The sequence below is a fragment of the Carlito syrichta genome, unplaced genomic scaffold, assembly GCF_000164805.1.
Source record: "Carlito syrichta isolate Samal-C Ts95f unplaced genomic scaffold, Tarsius_syrichta-2.0.1 Scaffold288685, whole genome shotgun sequence".
Lineage (NCBI taxonomy): Eukaryota > Metazoa > Chordata > Mammalia > Primates > Tarsiidae > Carlito > Carlito syrichta.
This window is the reverse complement of record NW_007232781.1, coordinates 272679-297455: the sequence shown is the minus strand read 5'-3', so window position 1 is coordinate 297455 and position 24777 is coordinate 272679. Positions and strand designations below refer to the sequence as shown.

General features: G+C 33.8%; 1 protein-coding gene across 8 annotated transcripts in view; it reads right to left on the bottom strand.

The window, feature by feature from the left end:
• Positions 1–3118: 3118 nt before the first annotated feature.
• CNTNAP4 (contactin associated protein like 4) overlaps positions 3119–24777 on the bottom strand; it is a 275112-nt gene continuing 253453 nt past the window's right edge. For 7 of the 8 annotated variants that reach the window (XM_008053817.2, XM_021710358.1, XM_021710357.1 and 4 more), the window contains 6 exons: positions 23998–24222; positions 22199–22332; positions 20984–21071; positions 8327–8545; positions 7926–7997; positions 3119–3869 (listed from right to left, as the gene is read on the bottom strand). In XM_008053817.2, coding sequence (XP_008052008.2) covers positions 3676–3869; positions 7926–7997; positions 8327–8545; positions 20984–21071; positions 22199–22332; positions 23998–24222 — 932 coding nt within the window. In that variant the 3' untranslated portion in view covers positions 3119–3675. The remainder of the gene's footprint in view (positions 3870–7925; positions 7998–8326; positions 8546–20983; positions 21072–22198; positions 22333–23997; positions 24223–24777) is intronic. The other variant, XM_021710354.1, reaches the window with a different exon arrangement.

Below are 24777 nucleotides of genomic sequence, written 5' to 3'. Positions count from 1 at the left end.
TCTCTCTCATCCATGCTTTGGAAAAGTAGAAGGCAACCAAAACATATTGAAGGCATCTAGTAGATCCATCATTTAGTTAATATCTGAAGTTGAAAGTCAAACAATCTGCTGAACTTGCTTTGATTTAGGATGTGTCTAATTCATCCTTATATCAGGAGTAAAGTATTTGATGACTCACTTATATCTAATTCCTATTGTGGATTTCAAAAAGATAATGTAAAAGTGCTTCAGTTTTATTTGTCTACTTGGAGTCAAGAACCATAAACTTACCAAATATTTTTACAAGAAAGCCAAATTTATCAATTACAATAACCGAGCAAATAAAAGTTTATGTTCATTTAAAAAAGGATAATGGTTCACATCTATAATCCAAGTGCTTTGGGAGGCTAAGGAGGGAGAATCACTTGAGTCCAGGAATTTGAGGCTGCAATGAGTCATGAGAGCACCAATACATCCCAGCCTGGGCAACAGAACAAGATTCTGAGTCAACAAATAGATGATAGATTAGAGTAGATTAGATTAGATTAGATTAGATTAGATTAGATTAGATAGACAGATAAGGGATAAGATAAAACTGTAGATCATTGTGGACAAAGAGAATATAAAGATCCTTCAAATTTTTCTGTACCACTAAATAATTGTCAAAATTCCAGGCCTTGAAAGCACTGAGATCATCACCGTGTGGGGTAAAAGGACACTATAGTCATAGTTACAGCATTTATGCCCTGGTATATGTTTTCTTGGGAACATCAGCTCATATACCTGCACCTTGGACTTGAATCTTTAAACTGTTCACACTAAACAATGTCAGTGTTCTCCAGTTCCATAAAGGACTCTGTTACTGTTATTCTGAAGGACAAAACCATCTACTGAAAGATAATTTTTAAATGACTGACTTTTGTGTGGTTGTTTGTCTGACTGTTGCTATTTACTTAACATATGAAAAGTCTATTACACGTGTTTTGAAGAACAGTACTTAAGAAAGAATTTTTTAAATGGAGCTATTTTCTAGAGTGTATGAGGGCCATTTTGGTGGCATAGTTTCTGTGAAACTAAGATTTCATTTCCTACTGATGACCCTCATTTCATGCAGGCAAGTCTTCAATATCACATTTATTCCATTCTATTTGCATGTTGTAAATTTGAATTTAATAGGATTTGGAAAGTTTGGTCTTTTCAAAATGAGAATTTTAATTATATATTGTTTTTGTTTTTTATTTGAAACCACAAAAAGATTTTCTTTTAGTTTTAAATTAGAGAAAAGTACACTATATTCATCCATATAACATCTGTGCTTTTATAGTGTTTATTGCCCAAGATTTCTGAAGAAAAAGGAAAAAAAATAAAGAAAAAGGAAGGAAGGAAAGGAAGGAGGAACAAAGAGAGGAAGGGAGGGAGGAAGGGAGAGAAAGAAGGAGAGAAAGAAAGAAAGAATCACTTCAGTGTTTTTTAACAGTTCATTATAATCACAGGGTCTACGAAAAGGTTTAAAAACACACACACCAATATAGAAGGCATACTTCTACACATTTTTACCATTTTAAGAAAAAGAAAGTCAGTATAAATCTCTAATTTTAAACTATTTATATCTTTTAAAATATATTTTGCATTTTATTTTTAAAATGCATTTTATTAAGAAAAAAGAAGAAACAGATTACAGATCAGGAAATCAAAGTCATGGCATAGCGTATCAATGCATTTGGATGTGACAATGTTGAGTCTCTAGTAGTTCAGACCACAGAAGACTATAGGGTTTCACCATCTATAATCCTGTTTACAATCTAGCTACCAATGGAGTTTATACTGCTACTAAGTTAGATGAAGAGTTGCAAAAGATTAAGAGCTGTGATTATATTTGCATTCAGCTTTGCATCAAATAAATACTACCATCTTTGTTAAATCCTTCCCTTGCCACCAAAGGTCTTCTAATTAAAAAAAAAAGTATACCATTTACCAACATAGGTCCTTTATAAACTACTATGTTGATTCAGGTTATTAAGATTCAGTCAGGCATTTACAAAAACATCAATATGAATATAATGCTATAAGAAGACAGTCAAGTTTTATGAGTTAACAAGGAAAACATGGAAAATAAGTAAATAGTAATGCTGAATTTTCATATTTTTAAATTGTTCTGGTGTGGACAAAATAAGGAATCCATTTTTTACTTGGGAGGCACTTAAAGGTGTGAGTACAGATAGTAAAATGCTTTTATTATATAATTAGTTCATGGAATTCAAAGACAGTTTCATGCAGGCACCTTGTCTACATGGCCTCAGAATTAATTATTGCAATAATTCCATAAGTTTATTGATAATTCTCTGATCTCCTAGTGTGTATGCACTTAATCAGAATGCACTAGTTGGGGCTTATACTGATACTTGTTAATTTTTGAGAAATTAACTTCATCTCCCTAGACAAGAAGTGAGTAGAATGACAGATTTGCTATAGATCATACAGCATGTTATCCCCACTTAGAATGAACACACTTTACTCTACTCGTTGAATAGAAGGGAAGCATGGTTGCAGCTTATATTTCAAAAACTGAAGGTCAATGCATAGTAAAATGTATTCCTGAAGGGATATATATTTTGGAATGGGGAATGGAGCTCTATACTTCAATTTGTCTCTTTAAAAAATAATATAGAAGTTGCTCCATGGAATATAATCATGGCAGACCAAAGCAAAGTTTATGATAAAATTTAGGAAAAAAAAAAGAAATATAAACCTATAAAAACTTGACTTAAAGTTTGGGGAAAATATTCTCATAAGTATATTTCATTTGAGGTATTACAGTTGCAATCTAAAAATAATTTTTTCCTCTATTAATAATTTTTTATATCAACAAGTATAATTGAGAACACTTTACATTCTTTGGGAAACTGGCATTACTCAGGCTCTTTACTGTCTCCCTGAAACAATGATAGCATACTAAATGGAAAACTTTTTAAAGGTAATAAGACATCACATACCAACAACCACTGCACTTTTTGAGTCTTGTTACACGTGACTCATATGTTCAGAGTCAAAGTCTGACACTTAAAACCAAATGTACTCAACATTATTAAGAGTCAAACAGAAAAAAAAGAGCAATACAAACAAACCAGCGACAACAAAACATTTTTCGAGACTATTAATGTATTGTATTGAATGTAATACAGAGAAAGGCAAAGGGGCTTTATATACTTGTGGCCACTGAAGATGCAAACACCAGCCAAACAGGATCTGAGAAGCATTTCCAGGTCTATGAATAACACCATGGGAAAACAAAAGCAAACACAGCAAATGTTCTCAAATAAAGGAAAGTCATTATAGTCCAAATTCAATTTTTACCTCTAACAAAATGTATGTATTACATGATTAAGAGACCAGAGCTACAGCTTTCACACATAAAAACTGTAGTCATTAAGCAAGCTAAACTTGTTTGAGATCATATCAGAACAGTTTTAAAGTAACAGCAATATCTACTTCCTTGTTACATAGAATGTTTGCTATGAGAAATATGTTGCCAGATGAGGCTTCCTGGAGCCACCCCGTGCCTGGACATGGCAAGATGGCAGTGCTGCAAATCCATTGCCTGTACATTCACTGTAAAACATTTTTTTTTTTGTCCATTGAGAGCCCCTGGCTATTAAAACAAGCTGTCATAATTATAAGTTAAATCAGAACCGCCAATCAGAAGAAGTATTCTTTCTGATTTTCATTGACTGCATTTTGTATATTAAGCTCACTTTTCAAAACAGCCTCGGCACTATCTACATTCTCTGACCTTTTTGCCTCATTTCTTTTGTATAACCTTTTCTGCTGATAAATGCGAACAGCTATGGCAGTGATGCAAAGCAAGATAAAGATCACAACAGCTATCAGACCTAGTGAGAGAAAAGAAATATAAAGTCAGAATTTTTGTCTGAATAGAAATTGTGTTGACTTCATTGCTTAATAAGTCATAATAACATTATTCTCTACTGAATCAAGCATAAGCTATATATAAATTAGAAATACAAAAGCTTCAGGTATTTCTGATTCAAGCAATATCATAATATTTTATTTCTGAGTTCTATAAACATTGTGGGTTCATTTCCATTTATTCTGAATTCATATGCTATTGAATTTATGTAGCGCTTTTATATTTAACATAAAGTATTTCTTATATGGCTCTGAGATATGTAGCCACTTAATATCAAGACAAAGATAAGTTTTAATTATTTTGAAATTATAGAGTAGTAGCACTCTAAAGGGATTAATATGTTTTCATGATTAAATATGTAAAAATTAATGAAATTAATATTTGATTATTTATTATATTGTTGAATAGTGGAAATGGATTATATACATGAATAATTCTGGCTAATAAAATAGATATAAATATATTTAAATTATTTCTATATAAAAATAATAATTTTTTTGAAAATTCTGGTTTTAAATAAAAGTTTTAAGTACTATGATTCTTAACTATACCAATAGTTATCAACCTTGGCATTACATTACTTCAATAGTACTCAAAATGTGATCTTTGAAACCCTGGTTGTCCCAGAGACACTTCGATGGGGCCCAAAGGATCAATACTATTTTCATAATAATTTTAAGATGCTTTCTTCGCTGTGTTGAGATTTCTATTGATGGCATAAGACAAGGTTAGGTAAAATTGCTGGTATAAATTAAGGCAAGGACACCAAACTATAATAGTAGTTATTGAATTCATGGAGTAGAAGACATTGCACTGCTTTTTTTTGCAGAAAAAGTCAAACTCATTTAAGAACGTTCTTAATGAAGCAGTAAAAATTACTCATTTAATTAAATCTTGACCCTTGACTACAAGTCTTTTTAACATTTTGTATGTTAAAATGATAAATATACAGAAAGTACTTCAGGTACAGTCTGAAATATGATTATCTCCAGGAAAAGCACTTGTGTGAACTTTTGAGTTATGAGTTGAACTAGTTGCTTTTTGTTTCATGTAACACCAATTTTATTTGAAATAATGACTAACAGATAAACCATGGTTGTTCAGACTTGGGTATTTGGAGTATATTTTCTCTAAAATGAATGAAGTAAATCTGTCACTTCAAGAAAAACAACTACATAAGATATGTTATCAATGATAAAATTCAAGTTTTCAAATCAAAAATAGAATTTGGAGAACTATTTTATGTCATCATGAGTTTTAGACTTTCCCAGCACCTAAAGAATTTTCTGATGAGATCAGTGGAGGTATAAACTAATATCAATTTTTTAAAGACAAAAATAAGTACCATGAAAATAGTAATATTAATCAAATTTCCTATTGTAAAACTAAGACTCCATTCTTATTTAAAGTAGGTTATACAGCCCAAGTTAAGATGTGAAGGTTTTTATTACTCACAGTAGATTCTTGAGTATATGATTTGTTAGAGCGATTCACTATGGTCAATCATACTATAGCCAAAGGCTAAGTCAACTTTTGGCTAAGTCAGTCTTACCTGAGAATGGAGACACTGCTGATTAATCTAATACAAATCTGGTAACCAAACTCTGTACATAAAACCTGAAGCATTTGCTAATGGATGTGGCTACTTTTGAAATGATTAGTCATGTTAATTAATAAATAATTTCAATCAGAATATTTATTGTTATTTATTTTGCCTCTCAGTTTAGCAAAATAATCAGTTGAGTTATTATAAATATTTCTACTGTCTAGCTATAGGGCTTTGGCTTGAAGAGAGAGATTTTGAATAATTTCCATAAGAAAATTTCTTACATACGACAGAGCAGCCCACCGCAATTATATAACAGACAGGACATCTAGACAGTCAAAATCAGGGATGGTTTCCAGAAATTTTTGCTCCATGTATGTAATTTATATCCCTTAATATGAGGAAGGTGTTATGTTAGTATTTGCTGTGCCCAAGAGAAACCTTCTTCTAATCTATTATACCAAAATAAACAAATAAGATATTATAAATAAATTATGGCCAACCTCTATGATGTTACATCTGAAGCACTGTGTGAATGTGTTTTTTTGAAGAAATTGTGTAACTTTTTGCCTATCTAAACCTGTCTATTAATATCTGGGTGATCTAGTCAGCAGTCCTCTATAACATCTGAGTTTACCCCTTTAAAATGTATTATTAAATCAATTATCCCATCTTACACTATTCACTTTAGAAGTGAAGGGAAACAAATCATCTAAAATGCAGAACACAAAGGGATTAGCCAATTTGGAAAATCCGTAAATGAAGTAATTATTATTACATAGTAAGTGCAATTTGTGAGTAACTAGACAATGAGCAAAGAGTTGTACCACAATGCTACCAGACTGAGTAACACACTGGAGGATGATACATCATGATTTAGCAGATAAATTGCATGCGGCCCAGACAAGGTCTTCTGAGCTTAAATGGCCATTACCAGCTGCTTTGCTTCTGAAGTTCAGTCCCTGCCATGATCAAAAACAGACACCACCGTCTTCAAGGACCCTGGCAAATCCCTGAATGCCAGACTTTCCATATTGTCTTTCTCTGCCCTGTACATTTGAGCTAAGTGAGAATTTCACAGGTAAACTATAATTTGTTTCCAATCTAGAATAACACTACAATAAATTATCAAGATACTTCTTGTTTAACTCTGTAAATTTTGTCAATGATCTTTGACAAAAGCCACAATAGTCTAAAGAAGAAATATTTTGTCCTATCATTGGCTTGACCATTCTATATTTATATCTATTTTTGTACCTATATCAAATATATATGTATATAAATATACCACTTTAATATATGGAAAAAGAACTATTACAGATTGTTTGATTAGGAATACTAGCTTAAAATGTTGAGCACACTGTAAATGCTAGGGCTTTAAGTGAGGTTTTACTGTACAATGTATTTTTTTAGACATACAGTGATTAATTACTGTTTTTTCCTGTTAGGATTAAATGGGGATCTTATTTTTTGTATCTTTAACTTACACATCATTAATTTGAAAAAAGAAAAGGATTAAATAGCAATGGGAATGTTAACATCCTCACAAAGATTTGACCAGCAGTATTTGCTGTCTAAAAAAAACCTTAAATACTTGAAGACAGTCTATGTCCAGATAAGTAAGAGTGTAAAAAATAGAACCAAATGAATCAAGTATAAAGTCCACATAAGTTTCCCAAACTTATGCATAATCACATTATCTAGCAATGTAATAGAATAATTATTTACTTTCATATGTCCATATCAAATTCAGAGTGTGGATAAAGGTGAACCACTTAACATTTCAATAATCTGATTAATAACATTCTTGAGAGCATTAATCAGGAAAAAAGGCTTATTTTTGGAGTTGGTTCTGAATAAATTATGTCTCAGAGAATATGCTGTCACATTGCCAGGGAGGTATACATTTTGTTTAACTCTGCAATTTAAAATTACTCCTAATCACTTTTAGTCCATTAACCTAATATTTAATAAAAATGCAACTAAAAGTATAATATTTATTGATGGGAGCCTGTAAACTATGTGGATATACCCTTTATAAAGCATTAAAGCAATATGAAATATATGCTTGTAATGTTAATCTCAGGCTTTTCCTACTTTTTACATGAACTTTTTTAGAAGCAGTGATATGTCCAAGGAGCCAAGAAAATGACATTTACTCAAATATATTCAGAGTTCCCTAGGCATTGCAGATGGCCATTTTCAAGTTAAATAATATTCATTTTTATACAGTCTAGTGATTAATTTTGAGTGTGGTACTTCAATGAAATTATTTATACTGAAAATCTCCAAGGAAGCAGGGAATTCTGGAAGATTTTATAAGACAACCCAGTGCAAATAGTAAATTACCCTGTTGTCATCACAATTCAGTGCCTGGAACTTAGGATATATGTGGATTCTTCATAGATATTTTTTATAATGCTAGATATTCACCATTATTAGTAATGATAGTTCACTCATGCTTCCTATTACCTCCAATTACTGCAGAGTCACTTTTGATCGTGTTAGTTAGGGGTTCTCGGTCATCTATTGTTCCAGAATGATCTGCAGTTAGAGCACAAAAATAAGTTGGAGGGTGATATAAGCAAGTAAATGAAGAAATTTTGAAAAATTCATAAATAAATCAGAACAGGATGAAGGAGATGAATGTGGGATGTCTGTCATTTTCAATTTAAGTAATATCAACTCCCATGACCCCTCCACCTCTTGAATAAGAAATTGAGAATCTAGGAAAGATGGGGAAAGAGAACTGAAAGTTAAACAAATAAAGCCAACTTTAAGAAACCATCTCAAGAAGGTAGCCTAACAGTAACATCAGTAGTTCTCTAAATCCGGTGGGTTTGTGACATGGTAGAGGAAGAGCTCTGAGTCACCTGCAAATGAGTGTGTCCTTTCCCTTGATGTGGCATCAGTCCCAGCCTGGGCCACACAACTGGACTCAGTAACGTGTCCCGTAACAGTGACAGGAGCTGGGTGACTGGGATGCAGAGCAGCCTTCAGAGGGGCCACGTGGCTCAGCTGCACTGCAGAGAGGCAACCGGTGAAGCCCTGTGAACCTGCCAGTGCCGTCTCCTGGTCTACATCACTGTGATCTGCACAACCAAGGAAACACCAAAATATTAATAATCATGAAAGGTAAAAACAGGCAATGACACAGAAATCAAGTATTCCAAGTCTGTTAATGCAATAGCAATAAAGATAGAACTACTGAATTCTTTTTTCTTTTGTCTTAATTAAAAGAGTTAGCTCTGTTGTCTTTCCATAAGCATTGGTGAGATTTCCCAGGTTATTGCTAATTAAACATTATATGGTGAACTCTCTGGAAACTAGTAAAGCCACTGTAGAGTGGATCAGGTTATGAGCTGCTGAAGGGTCATGATATTTTAAACTTAAAAATAGATCATTGACATGTATTTATGATAGGGCTTATAGTCTATATCAAAAGGTGTATTCCTGATATGGAAATGAGTTCAATTCAGCTTTTGAGACTAAAGTAATGAAAATAACATAAGATGGAGAAAAACTTGAGCCTCTGACATTTCCTCATCAGTTGTTCAACTTGACAATTTTATTTATATGAAAGATTTCTGATATTTTATGACCATACCAAGAGAATGATATTAGTATGCAGTGGACACCATCTTCGATTTAAGTCTCTCCTTACTTACTCACGTACTGCAGTAAAAATTTCCAGACCCCATTACCTTTTTTCCCTGTTTCAATGACCACCTGTCACCCAAACAGAAATGTCTGTGTCCTCCAAGAAAGATAATTCCTCTCATCATATTAATGAGAATTTATTTAGTATGAGACTCTTGTGGAACAGAGATTGGTTTTAATGCTAGAATATTAATTAATAATTTTACAGTTATACATACCAGTTGCTTGGTAAGAACAAAATCTAAACAAGAGGAATTTATTGTAGAGTTTTAAGGCTCAAATGTTATCAAACTGCAATACATCCATACAGCCAGTACAATCATAAAATAGCATGACTATCCTTTACTGCAGTGCACATACTGGGGAAAGACACAATGTGCATTTTTGTTTCTCTTTAAAAAATAACAATATGGGTAAGCCCCTCAAGTCCCCTCCCACTGTGGGAGCTTTTCTGTCCTCTCAATAAATCCTGCTTTATAATAATAATAATAATAACAACAACAACAACAATATAATAGATATTAACTATTCATCGAGTGCATATTATGTGCAGGACACTCTTCTAAGGGATTTGCATGTTACTGCTAAAATGTTAACAGTAGCCACAAGAGCATATTATTGCAATCATACAGATGGAACATCTAGGTTCAGAATTTTAATGATTTGCCTGAGGTCACACAGTTGTTAGCATTATGTGCTGGACCTCAGGCCTGTTGGAATCAAAATCACAAACTTCTTTTGTTCATGAATCAGTTTCTGGTTGAGATGGTCTTTCATTCATTCTGCTTTTATCTTCTGCAGTGTCTTTTTTTTTTTTTTTTGAGAGCTATTCTTTAAGTAACCCTGGGCACCTCAGCTATGATTGAGTCTGTCTTGCCTTGTTCTAAGTTTTTAAAATATTTTTTGCTCCATTTTTATTTGCATCTTAATAAAAATACTGATTGAATGCTTAGTGTTCTGAGTATCATTCTCTGTAAAAAGAAAATTGAAAATTAGAGAGATTATATCACCTTTCTGTTGTGGGGGATCTGGTATCAAGTCCCAGCCACTTTTATACTGAGGACCAGGCTCCAAGCCACCAACTCTTCTGCCTCACTACACAGGGGTAGCACTGAGGCAATATCACTTTGCTGCTCGCATACGAGACTGAGTTCCTTGAGTTGACTCTCAGCCTACAGCATACAGTGTTATGTAAGACGTGGTTCATCAATGTGTACTGAACCAAAGAAATAATAGTCCACCACCACAGCTGCCACTCATATGAATGGATATACAATGAAACACACACACACACACACATATATTTATATTTATATTTAGAAAAAAGACAGCAATATTGCTTTAGAGCTTTTTGGGTTTTTTTACTTTAATGAGAAATAAAAACAGAAATAAACAAAGCTCAGTGGTGCGTGCCTGTAGTTCCAACTACTCAGGGGACAGAGGCCCCATGAGTTGGAGACCAGTCTGGGCAACATAGCAAGACCCTGATCACTAAAAAAAAATAAATTAAGCCGGGCTCGGTGGCTCAGCCTATAATCCCACGCCTTTGGGAGGCTGAGGTGAGTGGATTGCCTGAGCCCGCAGGTTCGAGACCTGCCCGGGCAGTGAGACCTCATCTCTACAATAAATCAAAAAAATCAGCCGGGAGTGGTAGCGCATGCCTGTAATTCCGGCTACTTGGAAGGCTGAGGCGGAAGGATCGCCGGAGCCCAGCAGGTCGAGGCTGCGGTGGCCGGGAGCGGCCACTGCACTCCAGTCTGAGCGACAGAGTGAGACTCCAACTCAAAAAAAATAAAAATATAAATTAAATTAAATTAAACAAAAATGAAACGTTGGTAGGAATAGAATAAAGGCCATTTAAATAAATAAATGGGAAATATAATTTAATAGAGGCATAATTGGGACAGTGCTTTTCAAATTTCTTCTGCAATATTAAAATATTCAATAAAGTTTCTATAGGCATTTAAAAAAAAACTTTCCTTTTGAGTCCCCCCAAAATTAATAGATAACATTTACTTCTCTGATAATAATCTGATATAAAGCATATTTTAAATGCTTCACACTTAAATGTTGAAAGCACTTTACCTATTTCAAAATTATTGTACAAAATATTTAACCTCTAAAACTTATAAAGGACAGTCAATTAATATGTATTGCTTTAAGAGCTAATGAAATGGAAATAAAATGCCCTGCAGTTTGAGCATCTTCCATTTTAGTTGGGGAGTGGAGGCAGAGACAGTAAACATAGAAACTAAATGAGAATTTTGAAGATAATACTATAAGAAATAAATTAAGACTGTGATTGATGTATCTAGAATAGTGAGTTATCTTGATGAATTAGTTTATTTTTTGTGTTTATTTTAAGGTTGACACTTTTCACAGCCCTATTGTCTCAGTACAGGATGAATATCGCTCTACCATCTTCTGGCTCCATTTTCTCTTCCTCAAAGTTTGTAAGAGTCCCGGTGATTTCGGAATTTTTTATCAGATTCTCCCTAGGTATGTGTCTTATCTCAATATTTTGCATAGCACATAATGAACCCTTTAAATCTGCAGAAACAAAGTTTATATTTAGCTTGGAAATTTTCACATATTGTGTATGCAACTATTGTTTCACTTCTGTCTTTTTTACTATTCTGAAATGCTAATTATTCACACTGGGTATCCTCTATATATTCTCTAAATCTATTTTATATTTCCTTTCAAATTCTATTATTTAAAACTAATTTCTGTGTGAGTCAAATACTTCATTCACTTGATCTTCCAGGTGAAAATTCACATATCAGCAAAGTTCATTCTTTACTTTTGAATTTTTTAATTTGAAAAAAAAGTCTTACGTTTTAATTCCTCAAGGTCTTTTTGTTGCTTTATTAGAATTTTCTTAAAGTACTCTTACTAAGTTTCATTCATGTTGTTGTCTGTCTCCTTGAATAACTTCATTTTGATAGGGAGTCTGTCTGGTTTTATTTTCTTTTCTCTTTTATTAATGTTGAATCTTTTTAAATATGGAGTGTGTGTGTGTGTGTGTGTGTGTGTGTGTGTGTGTGTGTGTGTGTGTGTGTGTGTTTTAACCTGTCTACTGGTGCTTGGTCATTGACTTTAGGTGGCTAATGCCCAGGGAATGTAGACAATGTGATGGTATGTGTCAGGTGGACTAATAGTGTAGCTTTAGGTCACAGCATCCAAGAGAAAACCTCTCCCTGCTCTAATCTTGGGATAGAAAGGATGTGGCCCAAATGTTAGGCCATCCTCAGCTCCTGGAGAAACAGAGAAAACAGTCATATTGATGCTTTCCAATGCTGATCTTTCTCCTCCGGAAAGATCTTTGTAAGACAAGAAATCTGCGGGATCCACACAATTCAAATTCTCCCCCTGAGATGCTTCAAGGTTGGTCTCCAGACTTACTTCTAATCCAGAAGTCAAGGAGTTCCCAACAACCTCTTCCCTGGCAATCTCCAGGATCTCCCTTCCTTCTGAGCTGGAGCAACAACTCCTTGTTTCAGGAGTGTCAATGAGTTGGAATTAGAATTGGGAATGGAGGGAATCTACATGAAACTTAGGAGTCATCTTTCTAGAATTGAGTCCAAACAAAATTAACAGCTATGTTAAGTTGCTCATAAGCAAAGCAGACCTTAGAAATATATAACATCTGATATCTGCTTTGATAACAGTGATTATGAACCAAATGAGCAAAAATATAAATGTTTCCTGTTATCTGACTCCTGGAGTGCCAACACAGTGTTAAGAGTTAGGAAAGGGAACATGAAGGGAGGAATTAAAGACAATGTCTCCAGCTTCACAGAAATTTGGATAAAATCATGATGTTTTGGGTGCTTCAGATCATAATACTTAATTGACTCAGGTTTTGGGGTTTTGCCTATTAAAAAGAAAATGAGTCTCAATTGTATATTCCAACAAAGGGAGTGATTTCTACTTGTGTAAAACAGAAATTTTCTAACAAAAGATCTACAAGAGAAATGGAGTACTAAGAAATTAGAATTTGGTGAAGCGCCTTTCTAGTACAAAGAAAGGACTGTTTTTGGAAAGATATGACAGTAAACGTTAGAATAATTACAAAGGAGTGCTTTATGAAATTCATTGCAGCTCTCATAAACAAAAATATAAGAAAATAGAGTAGTTTATAATACCCTACCTAAGAAAAGAGGCCATTAGAAAAAAATCTCAATCTTTAATTCATAAAGATAAAGAAGGCTCGCCAAAAAAAATGGTGCAATGAATCAAAGAAAGAGTCAAGGCCAGAGCTAAACAGTACACTTTTATTATTTTATGCAATTCTACCAGGAACCCAACAAAAAAGAGTTAGTGGGAAAATAAAATGGCAAAGCAGACAACAGACACTGTGTAGATAAAGGAGTAGTTTATCATAAAAGGTATTTATTAGTGAACCAAACCTCTGAGGTATAAACTTGAAAGTCTGATTAATACACAAGTTATGTATAGGTAACTATCTCACGGTGAGGGGTACTTCTCTTTTGCTTTCAGCATAACTTGTATCATCTTAAGTGTCATTTGATAAGGTATTTGCAAAATCAGTGTCCTTAAGTAATCTAATTAAATTTATTTTTATGTACCCCTTTGGCTTTGAAGGAGGTTTTACTTAAAATATCCTTGAGATTGAAGATTGTCTCTAAAACTCTTCTGAGGAGATTAAGTAGACATCCTTTTTTCTCAGACCACACACTTTATTTACATCTGGCCCAAATCACTATTGCAGAAATCTGAGTGTACTTCCTGAACTCTGCAGACTCAGAAGAGATAAATGATCCCTATGGGTCATAGCCTCTAAATATACCAAAGCTACAACTCGGAATGAGCAAAAATAATCTCTAGGCTTTTAGAAAACTCTTCTAACATTAAAAAAAAATGTACAAAGGACTCAGAACTTAATTTTGCACTGAGTTTTGGATATAAAAAAAAAAAGTAACACATCCTACTAATTATGGAAGAATATCAACCAAGTTTATTTGATGCAACCGGGTTTTCCTCTCACCACCATGAAGTATGAGGGGGGAACCTCCTCAAGAAAACCTGGAAGTTATTTATTTTAAAAAGTGTATTTATTCCTACATATTTAAACTTCAGTCACCTTCAAAGCACTCTCCATTTGATGCTCTACAACTATTGAGACACTATTTCCACTGCTCAACAGTTTTTGAACTCTTCAATTTTGATGCCTTTTAGTACTTCTACCATTTGTTTCACTTTTTCCACATTGGCAAATGTTTCCCTTTGAGGATTTTTTTTAATCTGGGGAAACCAAAAAAAAAAAAAAAAGCCACTCAGGGTGAGATCCAGCGAATAGTGAGGGTAGGGCATGGGGATCTTCCTGTTTTTAGTCAATAACTGCTCAACACTCAGCACAGTGTGCAGAGATGCGTTGTCATGGTGTCATGGTGGAAGAACCTGTTACCTGTTCGCCACAACTCAGGACATTTCTTCCACAAATCAAGACACAATCTTCTCAAAACTTCCAGATAAAAACTTTGGTTGACCGTTTGATCCAGAGGAACAAATTCTGAGTGTACTACAAGGGGCCTGCCCTCCAAAAATAATTCCAGTTTTGGGAGGTTCCTTCCTTATATCAACAAATTATTGTTGTCAATGTCCTTGTGCCATTATATATTTAACAAAAATGTAGCAAATTACATAAAAAGTAACTAATTATAAACCTCATTCAAATTGATAAAAGTGATTTTTCGGTCTTTTTTGCAATGTGTCAAATGATGTCATTATTCAAAATGGCATGCTTTCCCTTGAAAGGCTTTATGCAACTTTGAGATTATATAATGATCATAACTGAGATTTTTTTTCATGTGATATAACTGTGATCCAATAAAAGCTTAATGAATTAGTAAAAAAAAAAATTATACCTGCTTATTTCCTTTAATTAGTTATGTCTTAGTGAGATCTCCTTTTATGTAATTTTCTAGTAAATATCTTAAGGGAATTGACTGACAAATTATTTATTTTGGCATTAGAATTTATGTACATAAACAACATAATAAATAAATGACATCAGGTTACCTGTCTCTTCACAAGGAAGATCAGAAGGACAGGACCCGCTTTCCCCCATTTTCCAGTATTCATCTCTGCAAATGAAGATGGACTACAGCAACAATTTTTACTCCAATCATGGCTAGCAAGCATTACTAGTAGATTCAAGCGGGGGAGGCAGTAATTTTTAGTTAATAATATCAAATTGTACTATGATGATATGGAAACCATTCTTCACCCTTCATTATACTTAACAGGCAACACTGACAGAATTCAAATGTCACTGTTTTTATTCTGACTAGGGTCTATGGATTATACTCAGACAGACCCATCCAACATCTCTGTGTTGTGGCTGTTCCCCCTCTTCATCTCAAAGGCTTTGTGTTTACACCCTGGCCAATCCTTTTCTTTCTCTTTCTTTCATCAATGTCTGTTCTTTAATAAATTCACTCACATGTTAGCATAAGTGCTTGATCATAGCCTTATTTTTTACTTATCTCTGATGTGGGCACATTTTAAAGGATGTTAGCAAGAAAAAAATAAATAATCACTGTCCGCTTTTTATTTTAGAAATGATTCTTGTTTTATCATTGTATAAAAGTTTCTAGATTGGACACCTGAAAACATGTAATTTTACATTAGTGACTTTTGCTTTTATCATTTGATATTGTTTGAAGGGTAAGTAGAGGTCTGCGTTTTATTATGCTTGACTGCCACATGAAAGCTTTGTGTGCAACATCATTGTCAGAGGAACAGACTTGCCCACCCCACACGGACCATATACTCATGATTCTATGTGTCTCTGGCAATAATCCCAATTTCTACCTCATTATTTGCTCTATAATTAAAATCAGGTGATATATTTCTTTAAACAGCATGAAAGTTTCTGAGTTTGGGATATGACACTTCTGATCTATGTTCACATATCATATTTAAGAGAAAAGGTGTTTTTAAGTTTCGAGGTATGGCCAGTTCAAAATGACATAGCTAACCTTTGGAAATTGACTAAAGCCTTCACAAGAATAAAGTCCTACTGTATACTAAAGACAGTCTAAGATATTTTAATTATTAAAAAATTCAAAAATCAACAGACCTGGTGAATTAAATAAAAAAGATTATAAGATAGATTTTTTTTAACTTTTCAAGCTGTAACTTGTACTTCCCTTTTAAAATTGCTTTCAAAATAACTGATCCATTATCTTAAAAGTCATTTCACAATATATTTTTAAATATCGCAGTCTCCTTAGATTACCTAGGTCACCTATTTTTCTCACCTCTGGGCATCAAAGCACGTTTTACATAAAGAATTCCTGACACATTGGAGATTGCTCTAAAGCTCCTCAGAGGAGATTGAGTTGACTTCCTTTTCCTTGCTAACTACACATTTTATTTACATCTGGCCTAAATCTCCACTGCAATAATTTGAGAATACCTCTTGACTCTACAGCCTCAGAAGAGAAAATAATCACCATGGATCATCATACCTAATAGTAGTGACTTTTGTAGTTACTACTAAAAACAAATGAAAACAATCATTCAGTTTCTATATAAATATATCATAAAACTATTTAAACATATAAAAGTATCCAGGCATAGAACTCAAAGCTTAATTTGACAGTAAATTTTAATATAAGAAACAAATGCAATGTAGTCTATTGATTATGAAAGAATCTGAACTGAACTGCTTAGCTAAAACCTTGATCTTTCCACCATAGCTCTGAATTATCAATACATTATGATTGTCAAAGTTATTGAGTGCTTCTATATTTTAATTGTAATGGAGAATTGGAAATGGTTACCATGCTATCATACAATTTGATATTGCTTTTAAAAATTCACCCACTTTGTTCAATATCTGCAGCAATATTTGTTAATAGTGTCAGTAATTCAAATTAGCCTTGAAATTCTTTCCAAATGTAAGAAATAAGTACTGGAAAAAGTCAAGAGAGGGATAGCATTTCTTTTATTTCTGGGTTTCCACAGGAAAAGGCAATGAATGGTTACATTTTTAAGCCTTTTGTTAAAAATGCAGATCAATTAGGCAAAGTGGGGATCAAAGGGAAGTCCAAACTTTACCTGTATGATGATCACTTGTATACCTAATCCTGAATTGTACCCCACATTTTAAAAATAAATAAATAAAAGAAAAAAAGTAGGTAAATTACAACTAAAAAATGGTCAAAGTTTATCTTCTGCTCTATTTTAAAAATCTAGAAATTATAAAAATGATAGAAGAATTTTAATTTATTTTTAATTTGAAGGGTAATTTAGGACTATTTTCTAAAACAACAGTAAGGCACATTATACTCAAGTAGATCTCTAGAAGCATTTTGTTATAATGATTATCTGAAGGCCCACTAACATACGCTCTGTAAAGGCAGATATAATATCTACCTTGCTGAGTGGCATTCTCTGTATACACAATAGATTATCACAAGGTATGTGCTAATAACAGATGAATCAAAGAGCCAAATGGACTTACAAAAATGAAAAACATATTTGATAAGCATGGGGACATGAGAATATGCCTCAAAGACATCCAACTAGAGGGAGATTAATAAACCAAGAGAACCAGCTGCTGAGCTCCGAAATACATCCTCATGCTTTTTCCAAGGCCATGCTTCCCAGGGGCTGCTCTGAGCCAATGGCTGACTACAGCAGGTTTTCTAAGGCAGGCTCATTCCTGAGGAACAAGGGACTCCTCTGAAGGCTGACTTTGACTCAAGGGCTCCCCAAAGACTTTACTAAATCCTTCTTAGACTGCACAGTGGTCTAGGACATTTCCATCTAATTCCCTTCCTTTGTCCTTCACTTGTAGACAGGGTGGCGTGGACATCTGATGGCTCCTCCTGCCTTAGCCATCTCCCTCCTATTTCTCTTACACAATTGTTCCCTTTAAAAAATCCTTGCATGTTTAATCCTATCTTGCAGCTGTTCCTTGGAGGACCTGGACTAGCACAATAAGGAAATTTAAGACTGAGCAATTCTCTTAATAGTTCTACTTTTTAACCATCTTGTTGAGCTATTTTACTACAAATTAGTATACTATACTAGAATGTAATATTTAACATTTTATTACAAATTCATATACCACACACAATTTAACCATAAGTTATTAGTCTTAGTCTTCTGTCAAGATCCACACCTTAGGCACATACTAAATAAACTATCACTTACGCTTCTCAGAGAATGAGTTAAGACTATAAAATTCATTGCTCAATTTGGACTTTAACTTTATTTTTCTACATGAGTGGTATGTATTTTAATAATATGCAACTCTTGAATAAAAACATTAACATCTTTAATTCTCTACTAATTTCCCATATTTCATTTACAAAAAGGAAACATGTATTTCTATATTGAATGTTATTCTATTGTTTGGCTAATGCAATTCTCCTCATAGGAGGCAAGTCAGTTTTCCAATTGTTTTATAATATATCTATTATATTTCAACTCACAATGGCATAATATATTGCACAGAAAACCTACTTAATTAGTGCCTTCTTGATATCTGTGAATACAATATGAGTTTCCGGTTCCACTCAACAACGGCATCTACAGCGTTAATGTAGTTTGGGGGACAGGTACACACCTGATATAATCAGATGCACATACTTTTAATTCTGTGAATAGCAAAAGCTATGTGGAAAAGCAGGATTAATAGAAGACAAAATAGTGAGCAAAGTCTTCTTTGAGCCTGAAATTCAGCAAACAGGTTTTCAGTCAGACTACCCCATTGCAGAAGTTAAATGGGGTAGTCTACATTTCTGCCTCATCCTCAACCTCTCTAGGGCCCTCATCCCAAGCACCTGCACACTGACCCATCCATACCCCCAGTAAAATTCTGAGACTCACAGGAAAGCAGATGGACTCTGAAGTTAAGATAGTTGGGATGTGTTGTTGCTGCCACTGAACCATTTAGGTGTTTAAATACCCTTTGGCTTCTGATATGGCTTGGATATTGTCCCTTTCAAATATCTTGTTGACCTGTGAGCCCCAGTGTTGGATGTGGGGCCTGATGGAAGGTGTTTTGGTCATGAGAGTGGATCCTTTATGAATGGCTTGGTATCATTCTCATGATAATGAGTAAGTTCTTGCTATACCAGTTCATAAGAGAACTAGCTGTTTAAAAGAACCTGCCACCCCTTTTCTCTCTTGCTTCCACTTTAACCATGTGACATACCCTCTCCCCTTGCCTTTCATTTCAGTAAAAGCCTCCTGAAACCTCACCAGAAACCAAGCATACACTGGCACCATGTAGAACCGTGAACCAAATAAACCTCTTTTCTTTATAAATTATCTGAACTCCAGCATTCCTTTATAGGAATGCAAAACAGACTGATGCAGCTTTCTATGCTATGACATAGTTATAAATAAAAAATGATATGCAGAAGCACCTTAGTTTCATATCCAAAATTAAATTGCCAATTCATAAAGACTGATGTCCCACCTCTACAGTGGCTTGAAATGGCTATAAATATTTCCCAATGTTAAATGCATCTGAAGTTTAATCTAAAACTAATACATGCACAGATTTTGTGTGCATATTGCCCTATTTGTTAATTAGACATCAGGGGACAAGATTTGAATCAACTTTAAAGCTTCAAAATAATGTATAATTACCATCTCGTGCAAAATGTGCTACTGGCTGTGTATGCATCCTTATAGCAAATGATATATATGTCAGTCTTAAATAGTTGAATTTCTATAATTACCACTGTGAGACTCACTTGTAACTTTTCAGTTAAGCTCCCAGATATCTAAGTAGTACTTTTCACATATTTCTTATGTCCACTATAGCATAATGGAAGAACATTGCAATTCATGATATTTTCCCTGCTTGTTTGGAGAACAAGAACACATAATCTTGGTGTCATCATAGTACTTGAAAGTCTATAAATATTTATTAACTGAACTATTAACCTTCCCAAGGGCCAATATTTTGATCATCCACCTATGGGTTTAATCAAACATTCTCAAGATTCTGAGATTAGATACAGGAAACATAAGGAATGATTAATTGAGGTACAAATAACTGAAAGGTCACAAAATAAGATTTCATTTATTACCTTGTAAAAAATGTTTAAGGTTAGTGTCAAATATTAGACTAGAAATGAAAAGTAGGCCACAAGAGTTCCTCCCCATGCCCAACATCAAATAATGTGAAATAGCAATACTCTTTATAATTTATGTATAACTAAAAGAGAAAATAATTTATTCTTCTGTTTATAATCTAGTTCTTGCTGTCAAATGTAAAAACAAACATATTTCTGATGTTAAAGTGGCAATGATATATTTCTACTCCAGTGCCATTATCAGAAGTAATTAGTAGAAATAAATAAAAATTACTAGGCATTTAGATGGACTTGAGCAAGTGTGGCTGCAAACTACAACACTGCCACAAGGCAAAGAGGGTTCAAGTCATAACTTAAAGCATATTTACTAACTAGAAGAAAAGCTATTGTATTCTCCTTCCATTTCTATTCGACTTAATCTAGTTTTATCTTAGATGGAGGTTTGACACCTGATTGATGCCTACTTTGTTATTTGTACCTTTACTACTCAATACTTTTGAAGTGTGAGGAAAAAATATTGTGTTTTATTACGCTTGATTGACACAGGCAGGGACAAGAGTGACCCTACTATCACAATAGAATGTTTGCTCATCCACAGAAAACCCCTACTCATGATTACATATGATTATCACTCACTTCATAATTAAACTAAAGCTAGAGATTTCTCATGGTTTAATGAATTGTGTATGTGTTTGTGCGTGTGTGTGTGTATGCAATATGACTCTTCTGATCAAGATGTATGCATCATGCTTAGAAAAAAAGGTTATTTCTTTTACTTACCTAAAATCCTTCCCAGCACCAGAGATTTAACTGCACTGAATTCTGTGCCTGATGACAGGTAGACCTGTCTCCTTGTATTTTCATCAATCTACAAATTAATACATAACATACAAACATCTAAATGAATGGTATTTTTTTGAGAAGACAAGAAGTAAAGGTAGACAAAAAATAATTGATTAAGCAATTGCTAGTGTGGCCCCAGTGGTTTAGAAAAAAACAAATCTTAAAAAGCTAGCCACAGCCGGGCTCGGTGGCTCAGCCTGTAATCCTGTGCTTTTGGGAGGCTGAGGTGAGTGGATTGCCTGAGCCCGCGGGTTCAAGACCCGCCTGGGCAGCAAGACCTCATCTCTACAATAAATAAAAAAAATCAGCTGGGCGTGGTAGCACATGCCTGTAATTCCAGCTACTTGGAAGGCTGAGGTGAAAGGATTGCCGGAGCCCAGCAGGTCGAGGTTGCGGTGGCCGGGAGCGGCCACTGCACTCCAGTCTGGGCAACAGAGTGAGACTCCAACTCAAAAAAAAAAAAAAAAAAGCTAGCCACTTAGTAAGTTTTTTCTAAACTATGTCTATACTGCCCTCAGATACCACTGCACCCCTCTTTCTATTATCTTTTGTCATTTTATTTTTCTCCACTGTGTAAGGAATCCAAAATTAAGGAAGCCAACAAAAACATACTGACTGCTTTTCGCCTCAATAGTTTTACTCAGCTTGATATTTTTATTTGAGTCAGGCAGTTAATAAGTTTTTGTCTATGTAAGGTATCAAAATATCAGCGATTTTCTTAAAAAACTGGTTGAGTGAATGATTTCAATTTATTTGCTGTGACTCACATAGTTTTAAAAAATTTACTCTGATGTTATAATCATTATTTTCTGTGATAGAATTATTGCTACATTTATACCCATATAAAGTAAAGTGCTTTTGTTGGAGTACCAATGTTTCTACCAGTAGCACACTATAATAAACTAAACATCATTTTCCAGCTGAGAAAAGTAAACAAGTGAGAAAACATTGGCATTTTCTGTGTCAGATATTAAAAATATATTGAACAGAATCTTATTGCTTAAAATCCTTGACCATATTTGATGGTCTATCATCTGTAGAAGACTATTGAAAGTGTCTGTTATTTTATTCATAGCAAATTCTTTTATGGGTCCTTCATAATGGGGAGTCATCATTATAACTGTTCAACTTTTGTTGAATTTACTATATTACCTCTACAAAGACCACTCCTTCTTCTCTGTTAATCTTTATGTGGTGAAGTTGCCCATCAGCCATGTTTTTAAAATCAAAGTTAACAACGTCAGGTTCTTGATATCTGTTTAGCTTGTACCTAATCTGCAAACTTCCTAAAGTAAAAAAATAATAATTATTATTATATTTTTAGCAAAAATCATCTTGAACTATTTATGTAAAAAATCAGTCTTTTTGTTGTTGTTGTTATTTATGATTCATTTCTGAGGAAAAGTTTGCATTTGGAAGATACTTTCTAGTCACAATTCCTTGATGTCAGTTTCCAACTAAAATCTCAGTAGTGTATCTCCGAAATCAAGACCAAGTATGTTGCTCATAAGAACTCTCTTGTCTGCAAATCTTTAATTTTATTCCCTAAAAGTCAACTCAGATTAAGCATAATAAGATCAAGTATTTCTGAAATGCCAAACTACTGCATAATATTGCAATAATATTCTATTTCTATAATCATTTTTTAAATATATATATCTCACTTCTGAAATGCAATTGATTAATAGAACTATCAAAAACAAATACAGTTTTGCTAAAGATAACAAATATGTAAAAGTGGTCATGGTCATAGACTTTGGAATGAAATTAGAATAAAATGAATGGTTTTAAGTCAAACTTACCATTGAAATTAACACTACTCAATTGCCAGCAGAGATGTCAATTAATGTATTTCACAAGATTATCTTTCAATTTAACAAAGAAATTGTCATCATATAAAGTTTCAAGTTCAAAGTGTGCAGTGAGGATAAATATACTTATTGAGCAATATTATTATTATTTGAGTGTTCAGTGTCCTTGTATACTTGTTTTTCTCACCCAGAGAACTTATTCATAATTTTTTTCTTTAATTCAGATGTAGAAAAGAGAAAAATAGCAGTAAATAGTTTTCTGTGACAAAGTTGTTGCAGCAAACACATTTCCTAATCTATATGCCCTTATACTCTATGGACATATACCACATACTCTATGGACATAATATAACTATTATATTTGCCTGAAGTAAAACTAGAAGGTCACCAGGCTCGGTGGCTCAGCCTGTAATCCCAGCACTTTGGGAGGCCGAGATGAGTGGATTGCCTGAGCCTATCAGTTTGAAACCTGCCTGGGCAACTTGGCGAGACCTCGTCTCTACAATAAATCAAAAATTAGCCGGGTGTGGTAGTGCGCGCCTGTAGTTCCACTACTTGGAAGGTTGAGGTGGAAGCATCGCTGGAGCACAGCAGGTCAAGGCTGCGGTGGCCGGGAGGGTGCCACTGCACTCCAGTCTGGGCGACGGAGTGAGACCCCCAGATCAAACAAAAACAAAACACTAAAAGGTCATCTTGTGAACATTTTGTTATCCACTATCCTGGCTTATTAACACTTCATATTTCTTCACTGTGAATTGAAGGAAATCTCTGTCATATACAACAAGACATCTTATGTCAAAATGAACTGTAAAACCAATATTGATATTCATTCATATAGAATAGTCAAGAGTTTCTAGCAATAGCAAAATATAATAATCATTTTATACAAACAAAATAAAATTTTGCATTGCATATGGAAGATTTTCAAAATTATAAAGAGATAAAGCCATCTTAATTATTTTAAATAATCCCTTTGGATTAAAATTATAGTATGGTACTATAAAAACAAAATGAATACAAAAACACACTTCTTGTTTGTAGTTTGAGAGGCAAGAATTTGCAAGAGCAATTCATATTATTATGACTATAACTGCCCTGATATTCTAATTTAATTTTCTTTCTCATATGAAAAGAACTCACCATTTTTAGCAATGATTACTGAAAGGTACTCTTTGTAAAAGGAGCTCACAAAAAGCAGCAAGCTTGGTGTTCGTGTTGTTCGGAAGCTAAATTTGATCATTTCTCTGCTCAGCTTCGTATCACCATGAAATGGAGCAGCGTGGGAGCTGGAGTTTTTACTTAAAAAATAATTTTCGTGAAAATTGTAAATCACGGATGAGCCAGATCCAAAATATGCAGAAATCTCTGAAATAACATACACATTTTATGTTTTAAAAGCATAAGACTCTTGCTTTAATTAGACTAATTGATGTTTTAAGTTTTTTGAGTAATGAATTGCATAGATAGAATAAACAACCCCAAGCTAGAACTGAATAGCACAGCAAATGAATAGAGCTTTCATAATGATCTTTGAAATGACTTTATGTTAAAATGATATAATTAATTCACTAGTATAATTTCACAATTGAAAGCTAAATGCTTTCTTATCTGAGTTCTGACATAAGCCAGGCTTCTTGTCTTTTACCTCCTTGATCACCCACTTTCTTATTTAAATTTTAACTCCCATCTATTCTTTTGTAGATAGGATACACTAGTCTCTCAATAATAGGAAAGAGAGAAGCTTCAGGGACTCTGTTCCCTTCCAGTATCAACAGGCAGACATTTTTCTTTATGCCTAAACATTTTCTCATAGTTATTGTGCACTACAAAAAGAAAGCTAAGTCTAGCACTAATATGAGAGAGAAATAGGATCTACACATCTACACAAGAAATTAACCAGCCTCTTCTAAATCATTTCAT